At 48.9% G+C, this 9,549-nt stretch overlaps 2 protein-coding genes across 2 annotated transcripts; one reads left to right on the top strand and one right to left on the bottom strand.

Moving 5' to 3' along the window:
- The first annotated feature begins 765 nt into the window (after positions 1 to 765).
- On the top strand, positions 766 to 2,282 carry LOC100285753 (uncharacterized). The gene has a single exon (NM_001158643.2). It carries the CDS (start codon positions 794 to 796, stop codon positions 2,141 to 2,143), a length of 1,350 nt encoding a protein of 449 aa, NP_001152115.2. The 5' UTR covers positions 766 to 793; the 3' UTR covers positions 2,144 to 2,282.
- A 3,428-nt stretch (positions 2,283 to 5,710) lies between these two features.
- On the bottom strand, positions 5,711 to 8,622 carry LOC103626058 (uncharacterized). Its single transcript, XM_008646439.4, has 3 exons — positions 8,052 to 8,622; positions 7,291 to 7,638; positions 5,711 to 7,165 (listed from the first exon to the last, which is right to left on the bottom strand). The coding sequence occupies exons 1-3, from the start codon at positions 8,451 to 8,453 to the stop codon at positions 6,524 to 6,526; spliced, it is 1,392 nt and encodes a 463-aa protein (XP_008644661.1). The 5' UTR covers positions 8,454 to 8,622; the 3' UTR covers positions 5,711 to 6,523.
- Between the last annotated feature and the right edge of the window lie 927 nt (positions 8,623 to 9,549).

Here is a 9,549-nt window from a genome sequence, read left to right as displayed (position 1 = left end):
TGAGCGCCATGGTATCTCATCATTTTTTGTTGTACCCTAGTGCATGTGCATAGCAGGCTTGTTTTAGGTTGTTGCAAATAGGGTTGGACGAAATACTCAAAGCTTGTTGGCTCGCTCAGTTCATGGTCAGTTTGACTTGGCTCGGATCGTCTCGTTTGAATTATTTCACGAGCTAAGCTGATATCCTAGCTCGGTTCGTTAACGAGCCAGCTCGCGAGTTAAACGAGCTACCACATTTTAGCAAAACCAAACTATACCATTTACCTAATAATTGATGAACATCTTATATGTCTATGTGGTGTTTATGTTCTATGAATTAAACTAATGATTGATGAATTGTGAATTCATGAGTGATAAATTATGTTAATTTGGTGTTACATTGATATGGTCCGTGAAAATATAAATATAATTATTATTTTCTATTGTTAAATTAGCTTAAAATTAACTATAAATTGATTATTATATATATTGTTTTTTTCTTGAGCTCGCGACCTAAACGATCCGAGCTAGCTCGTTAGCTTAACAAGTAAGCTCGGACGAGTCGAGCCTAGCGAGTATATCTAGCCCTAGTTGCAAACATAAAAGACACTTTTTTCGGGCATTGATGGAGAATCAAGTAGCTCCATGAACTTGAGATTAGGCATTTAGACTTGGCAAATCTTGAGAATTATGGAGAAACAAGAGTGAGGTACACAGCACTGATCTGTTGTTAACTGATCGGGTGCGGGCGTAAAACAAGTCGGCCCAAGTCCCAACAACGGATCGGAAGCGATCCCCATTCCACATCCACCAAATGGCCGACGCCGACGCTGCCGCCGTCCCCGTTGATGGCCCCGCCCGCACCACCGTGCTGGACTCGCTCGGCGAGGACATCACCCGCATCGTCTACCCCGTCTCCGCCTGCATGCTCCTCGTCGTGCTCCTGGTCTCCCTCCTCTCCTCGCCCTCCTCCCCGTCGCCCTTCTCCGCCTCCATCGCGGCCGCCACCGGCGGCGTCTCCGGAGGGGACGACATACCCACGGCGCTCATCACCGCCCTCACCTTCGTCGTCGCCGTCACGGCCGCCACCTTCCTGCTCGCGCTCCTCTTCTACCTCCGCTGCACGCCCTGCCTCCGCGCCTACCTCGGCTTCTCCGCGCTCTCCGTCCTCCTCGTCCTCGGCGGCCAGGTCGCGCTCCTCCTCCTCTCCCGCCTCCGCCTCCCGCTCGACGCCGTCTCCTTCGCGCTCCTCCTGCCCAACGCCGCGGGGGCGCTCGCGCTCGCCGCGCTGGTCCCGGCCTCCGTCCCCATCGCGCTCCACCAGGCCGCGCTCGTCGCCGTCGCCGTACTCACCGCCTTCTGGTTCACGCTGCTGCCCGAGTGGACCACCTGGGCGCTGCTCGTCGCCATGGCCATCTACGACCTCGCGGCAGTGCTGCTCCCTGGTGGCCCCTTGAGGGTGCTGCTCGAGCTGGCCATACAGAGGAACGAGGAGATCCCGGCCTTGGTCTACGAGGCCAGACCGGTGGATCCCCGCCATGGCCGGAATTGGCGCTTGTGGAGGGAAGGGAGGCAACCTGGCGCGGATTTGGATGCCAGTTCCACGGTTGAGGTGATTGGGGAGGTACTTCAGCCTGACTCTGGAAACAGTTCGGCATCCCAAGTTCATGAACCTGCCACTCTTGCTGGTGATATTAGTAATTCAAGGCCCAGGGTGACATTGGCGGCTGCTTTGAGCTCCTCTGATTCTTCTACTGTCGCACAAGTTGGGGAAGTTTCAGCATTGCAGGAGCATAGAGTTGCTGTTGCTGAAATGATGGTACCTTTGATCCAGCCACGCCCTCAGAGATCTGAAGAAGAGGTGGAAGATGAAGATGGCATTGGATTAAGCTCATCTGGGGCGATCAAGCTTGGGTTGGGGGACTTCATATTCTACAGCGTTTTGGTCGGCAGGGCAGCGATGTATGACTACATGACAGTGTATGCCTGCTACCTTGCCATCATTGCAGGGCTTGGCATCACTCTGCTCCTGCTGGCATTCTTCCGCAAGGCATTGCCGGCCCTACCAGTGTCCATTGCCCTCGGCGTTCTGTTTTACGTGCTCACAAGAACACTGCTTGAGGAATTTGTCGTGCAGTGCTCCACAAATCTTGTGATGTTTTAATATGCACGCAACATTGCTTATTGCTGTACCATTGTAGTTCATGATCGGCACCTTTACCAATGATTAGCTCGTAATTTTCTGCAAGTGTTAATTTTACTGGTCCGTGCACTGATTTATTATATGAAGATATTTGGAATTCCTGTCATATTTTCCACTACTAATCTTGTTCTGTATGCCCCAACTTAGGTACATGCCCATCTGTTTATATTGTTACATGTGAGTTTTTTAGGGGAGTAACATCTGTGATTTTCAAATAAAATAATAGGAACATTTTGTGTGCATTTTATATATCATGGAAATTTTCTCGAACTGTCTAACCATAAGTCCATGAATATGTCTTTTCTAGAGGAACCGTTCTTTATTTTTTGTTCGTGAACAAAAAAGTTTGACAGACTGCACATAGGTAATGAAGATGGATTTGTTTTCAGTCTGCTGTAACTTTTCTTAAAATTGAGCACCCAGGTGCCTTTTCAGCACCATTTAACTGAGCCCTTATCTCACTGAAAAAAAACTACTGTGCTACATTGTTCCACAAAATGATCCTGAGAACTGCTTTGGTAGCCCAGTTCAATATTAGGGTGTCTCACTTCCTGATTTCCCATATGCATTCTGCTACTAATGATTTCTTCATGGCCTTACATAGCATCCTGGAACATAGAAACAAAGCTACTGTTGGCATTGGGTCTGACAGTGGAGGCAACAAAAGATACTGTATCAGTGTTTGCAGCTTCATGTTCACACAACGGATGTGCTTAAAGGAGGGAGGTTGATGCGGACTGGCAGCTTGCTGTTTCTCCTATTCTTCAAGGAATGAGGATGCATCATTTGTTCTCTATACATTCATATTTCTCATTTTTGCAGAGTTATGTTTAAACCTGGGTGCCTCGTCAGAAGTCTAAACCCTTATAAATCTTGTTATATTTACTCCCCAAATAGTACGGTTTTGAATGGATCTTGATTTATTATTATTTTTCAGACATATAACTAACTCATATTCAGATTCACTTCACATATATAGCTTAAGAGTGCATTTGCATTTTTTATGGAGGATAGTCTCAATTTCATTTTCTTATGTCCAGTGTTGACATGTCTTGGTTATAGAAAAGTACAATAGCTGCTAATATGGTATTAATATTGGAGTTTGGAATTTCCAGGTCTCACTGGATTTTCTCTTTGACGTTTATGTATGTGGCTTGTGATTAGCTGTATCTAGCAGATCGTGTATATAGTCATACAAAACACTGCACTGTTCATGTAGTAAAGTTTAAAATAAAAGATGAAATTAGAGATATAATGAGTAAGCCGCTGGAAACAGCCTTACAATAGAAAAGTTGATAGCGAGTTTCGCAGATATAAATCCACTTAATATAGGCCTTTTTGTACATACATTTTTATAACAGTTTGCTGCAATAATCTGGTGACGATAAGATGAGTGAAGGAACATGAGGTATCAGGCTATGAACTTTAGAAGTTCGGCCAGGTCATCTTTGTCGGCTCTCTTCGAGCTAAATAATGTCTGTATAATCTTTACACATTGTGAGTTGTGACATACTATTTTTTACCAACACCGCCATGTTCATGTCTGATGTGCTTTAATAGTAAGAGCGAGAGCTATTATTGCAGTTTTTTTTTTATAAAAATGTGATGACGGCTTCTTTACCACTTACTTCACAACTGTCTAGACATGTTTTTTTCTCTCACTGTGACCCCATTACAACCCTTATCAGTTTGCACTATAGTTATTAAAAGGATGTAAGGCGAGTGACCCCTGAAAGAGAGAGAGAGAGAGAATGGGGGCAGTCAACTCGTGGTCTTCATTATTACACAAAACAGTAGGTCTAAATGAATCCCTTGTTGTAATAGTCTGACGCTCCTTCAAGTTCTTGATTACATACATGTCGCAACTCAGTCCGGCCGTCTCTTTCATTACTCACCTCTACGTTGTGCTGCCTGCCGCATCTGCGGCTGCAACTGCAACTGTGGGCGTCACGCCTCCTCGGCTGTGCGTGCGACGAAGTGCCTGCCTGTCTGGAGCGGCAGACGACAGCACTGTCAGTACGTACGGCCCTGACTGGAAACCAACGGTCCATCTGAATCCTGTAAAAACAAGTCTACTGTTTCCCTCTTGCCTCTTGCAGTTGCAGCTGCATAGTACAGAGTACAGACACACTCACACATGGCCAAGGCTGGCTTCTGCTGCTTCCTCCAATCCTCCCTTCCTTCTCGAGAGCTGCTTCGCTTGGACTCCAACCTTTTTGTGTTGTATTTGTATATGTACTTGTACGTGCGTGCGTGCTGCCGCCTGCCAGCATAGGGGTTTCAGTTCCACACGTTCCAGCCTGCAGCGTCCGTCAATGTGCTTCGTCTCTCCAGAGCATTTTCTGATTTTCATCAGTTTCGCTCGCACTTACGCAACCACCGGCCAGCAAAGCCAAGCCAAGCCAGCTTCTGGAAATGGAAAAGTACGCTGATTATTAATTGGCCTGGCTCCGACATGGTCTGACACGTACGACGTGACCTGCAGGATTAACCATCATGGGCTAGAGCTGCGTCCATTTCGGCGACACACGAGTACTGTAGGACATCACGGACACTGCTGCTTCTGCTTTTGCACCCATGTTAGAGTTTAAATATAGGTATTTGAATGGATAAACTGTATTAGATAGTCTTATAACAGCTTTTAATTGCTTTTCTCTCCCTACTAAGAGCTAGTTTGTGAATCCATTTTTTCAAGGGATTTTCATTTTTCCAAAAAAAAAATTATTTTTCTTTAAGGACTAGTTTAGTAACCTCATTTTTTTCAATATATTTCTATTTTCCTAAGAAAAATTAGTTTATTTTCTCTTGATAAAATTGAAATCAATTGAGAAAACAGTGTTTTTAAACTAGCCCTAACCCCTAAGAAAAGAAGAATCCTCGGAGAAATTGGAGTCGCCATACTAGCCCTAACAGTTCTGGAACTGTAGTAGGTCCGGGTTGAGAGAACCGTGCTGAGCAATGATGGACATGGGCGCATGGCCAGTGGCGACTATTACTAGGGCTTGCTTGAGGGGCGATGCTAATAAAGTAGATATCGTCTTAATGCATACCACCAACCCCTTTGCAGCTTTTTTGCTTCCTGTTAGCCTTTAATTTTGCTCTGTCTCAAACCACCTCAGCCGCGGTACTTATCTAGGACATCCAGCTCATTGATCCGAGTTCCCGTCCGTGGAACCAGCCGTACGTGCGTATGGTCCGTTCTGAATTCTGGCCTGCCGCTCACCTTGCGTTCGACATGTAAGAGTGTTCTGCCACATTCGGTTTAACCGTCGTTCAGAGCTGGCTAAATCGGGTGTCTAGCTAAAATCGACCGAACTGCCATCTCTAATCATATCACAGTAGTACACGAGCAGGCCTGGAGAGCATACAACAGCAAAACGCGAGCTGGCCGGAGAGAAACACATTGATGGTGCTGGCGCCATGCTGCTGTCTCTGTCTGCAGAACATCGACGCTCTGGAAAAAGCCCGAATCATTGCATTTCTTCGGTTCTACCTTACCAAGCACGAGCACAAGCACAGTTCAATCCATGACGCTCAAAAAAGATGTCTTGGATTAGATTACATCCACCATCTGTTTAATAACAGTACATCCTTCATCTCATGATTAAAATATAGAGAGATGCAAAGGAGGTTCAGGAACAAAAAAAACAACTTGCTAAATAAAAACACTGCTAATTACTAACAAACATCTAACAGGTTCTACCCAGTACTAAAACACAAGTAAAAACCATTCAGATGTTCTACTCTCTCTCTCTCTCTCTCTCTCTCTCTCTCTCTCTCTCTCTCTCTCTCTCTCTCTCTTCACTGAGAGGTTAGCTTCGGCTCAATCCGTCAGCAAGCCAAACACACTGAACGCCGCCAATCGGATGCCCAGCCATGACGGCCAAAACACCTGCCTTGCTGGTGAGGAAACCCTTCTTCCTCGCTGGTGGCAGCGACCAAATTAGGAGTATAAGCTAAAAGAGAACCAACCACAACGACTTTCTCATGCGGCTGGAGTGCAGAAACATGCCCTAAGTTTCCTTTCACTAGGAACAGACAAAGAAGAAAGAAAAGCCTGAAGCAGGAAACAAGGCTACCTACCTACTACCATACCATGTCTCTCTGGATGGGATCAGAGAGAGAGAGAGAGAGAGGATGTTTCACACAGATCCGCTTCAATCATATGCAAGACCATGTGAATGCCCCCATGCTTCTTCCTATACAGAGGAGGCATTTGGATTTACCAAACTTCCAAATCCTCTCTCAGCCTTCACTCGTTTGTTTCTCTCCTACACTAGACTCCAAACAGGGTCAGCAGCCGCGCGGCTGTGAGAACCAAGTTTATGGACAGTCTGCGGATCAGTTTTGATTCTCGAGTACGGTTCCACCGCCCCATGCCACTTTACCTTCTTCTGCCTTCCCCAGCGCGGCAACTTTAGCGCGGCAGCCTGGGGGAGGGGGAGGAGGACCGGCCCGGCTTCTCTCGCCATGAGCAAGCTCCATGGCCTCGCCAACAGATCCAGACTTGATGTCGGTGGGCGGGATGAAACAGTCCATGGACAGCCCAGGAACGTTGAATGCTACCTCTTCAATGCTCCACACCTCCTCCATCCGGGTCTTGGTGTGGCTCATGGCAACCTCACCAAACCGGAACAGGGTCACGGCCGAGCGCCCAGAATGCGCCACCACTATACCGTCCACTGGGCGGTAGTCCTCCATGGACGAGCTGATGGTGGTCTCCCAGTAGACCGCGTCCCCTCCCGCGGCCGACTGAATTCGGGTCAGATGTGAATCCTCAATGTGGACAAGAAGACCAGTCCTCTGGCTGAAGTACCCGAACGTGACGTGCCTGATAATCTCTGCATGGCCCTCGCTGCGTGCCTTGAGGATCTCAGGATCCGTGCTCAGCTTCAGGATGAAGCAATCCTCCCCGTTCACCTTCCTCTCGCCGATGCACCGCGCACGAGCAAACATGCTTGCCGCCGTCAGCGGATCCAGGCCCTGCAAAAGAACATCACTCAGGATATATATAGCTGAGTAAATCTGAACAACCATGTTCTATGGGACTGTGGCTGAATTAGCACTGAAAACCAACAAAACAGGGACATGGACAGCAACAGCCATACCTGAAGGGCACGGCGAAGCGGACGAACAGGGCCCTTGGCAGAATGGGCACCGAGCCATGGTGTGTGCCGCCACACGAGCTTGCCGTTGCATCCCGCGTGCACCTTGCTCCCGCGGACAGCCAGCTCGATGTACCACATCTCAGGGGCCATCTGCCACAGCACGAAGCGGCCAGGCTCGCCGCCGCGTCCAGCGCTGCGGTTCTTAGTGAGACGGCCGGCGGTCTCGAACTCGGTGGCCACCATGCGTACCTTGCCCATGGCGTAGGTGCTGCGCAGGGAGGCCAGGAGCTTGTGCCCTCCGGAAGCCGCGAGGTACTGCTGCAGGATGTACTGCGCGGACGAGGTTTCCTGTGGACAAGCACATCACACCCAAAAAAAAAATCATAAATTTATTAAAAATCTGGCATATAACAGCAAACAGTGAATTAACACATACTACCAGGCAACAGCGGTGAAAAAAACAATCAGTCATATATACCAGTCCTAAAGAGCAGTCAAAGATCCTGGTGACCAGACATGCAGACATTGTAGTCACTAGTAACGAACTCTTTTACCGCACTGTAACACTAGTAACGAACTTTTTACAGTCTACAGGGCCCACGAATTCAAGGAAACTCGGATACATACACCCATGAAAACCTTGGCACCGGCATTTCGTCGAACAGTTGATTGCAAAGGAACGTGGAGCAAACAAGTGGGCAGGGGGGGAAAGGAAGAAAAACACAGCAGCAGCAGCGTGACGAGACGAGAGAAGCGCTTACGATGGGAGTGTCCTTGACGCTGAGGTGCGGGAGTGGCTCGGCGGCGCAGACGCGGACCGGCGCGAGCGGCGCAGCCATAACGCCGAGGAGCATCCTGATGTCGCTGCGCAGCGCGACCGCCGAGGACGGGGCCCGCGCGAACTGCACGCGCACCCAGTGGCCCCAGCCTTCCTTCCTCCCGCGCGCGGCACCTCGGCGGCCGCTGCCGTCCCCGTCGTCGCTGGGCTCCGGATCGGGCCCCTCCATGAGCGGCGCCAGCATCTCGCCGGCGCCTGCCACTCCGGTGAAGCTGAGCGCGGCGGCCAGGTCCGTGGCGTCCGGCTTGCGGCGCGCCCGCGCCGGCGACAGCCCGCGCGCCACCTCCTCCCGCAGCGCCGCGAAGAAGCCGTGCCGCCTTTCCATGGATAGATAGGGCGGAGGGCAGAAGGGGACCTTTTGGCGAATAGCGGAAGCTTGGTGGGCGTCTGCGGAGCGCGCAGTGTTGTGGCCGAGAGGAATGAGAGCGACGGGGGGGACTGGGTTGCGAATTTATCGGGAGGCGTGGGCTGCAGAGGAGAAAAAGGTGAGCTGTGGGCACGGGGTTTGCAGGCTGGGAAGCGTGATAGCCGAGTGGAGGGAGGCAGTATACAGCTGCGGATTCCCGTCACCATCTCCAGGTGTGCTCACCGCTCCCTGGTGTCAGTGTCAGTGTCGCTGCTGTAGCCGCCGGTTTTGAGGGCCTGTCTGCGCACTTTTCTCATCTTCTCCTATTGTATGGTTACTACTTATTTACATTTGCTTTTAGTCTTTTACTACATATTTAGTAAGGTTTTGGGGGGCCCAATAAGTGAGCGATACACTACTAGTCGCATAGCATGTGTATTAGGGTGATAACTCTTTGAATGGCACACTTATTCAAGGTTAGTATTCAAATGTGGCACAATAATGATTGGCAAACAATACATTGACGGGATGAATTGGTGGACAGGATCAACATGCACACTCCACAACAAACCTAGAAGCTAGCCATGATGCTAACGAGTGTGTAGTACATATTATCCGTGCATGAAAATGGTAAGAACCGTTTATACTTGATCAGCTGTGGTGATGATTATTGGATAGAATCGGTACCCCAAACAACATAGATCGATAAACCAGAAAAGTTGGCAACGCGTTACTAGTTGCACGCCGTTTCGATCGACGGTAGCAACGCTCTGAACGGCACGAGTACGGAGTATCTGAGGTCGGTGAGTTAGGGGTCCCAGGAGTAACGGCCATCGACCAAGTAATGTGCCGATAAGATGACATGTGGATAAAAACCAACATCTACACTCCATGAAAACTTGAGAGATACGAGTCTACTTGTTGCACATGATATAGTATTTGCGAGCGACAAAGGTAACGAATTAATGTTGAGAATCAATAAATTTAGATTATGATTTGTGGATTGAAACGGTATCCATACAACACCACCACGAAACTAAAAAGGTAGCAATGCACTATTTGTTGCATGCCACAC

This window comes from Zea mays, chromosome 5 (assembly GCF_902167145.1).
Source record: "Zea mays cultivar B73 chromosome 5, Zm-B73-REFERENCE-NAM-5.0, whole genome shotgun sequence".
Classification (NCBI taxonomy): domain Eukaryota; kingdom Viridiplantae; phylum Streptophyta; class Magnoliopsida; order Poales; family Poaceae; genus Zea; species Zea mays.
The sequence above is the reverse complement of the archived record's forward strand: the minus strand, read 5'-3'. Positions and strand labels throughout refer to the sequence as shown.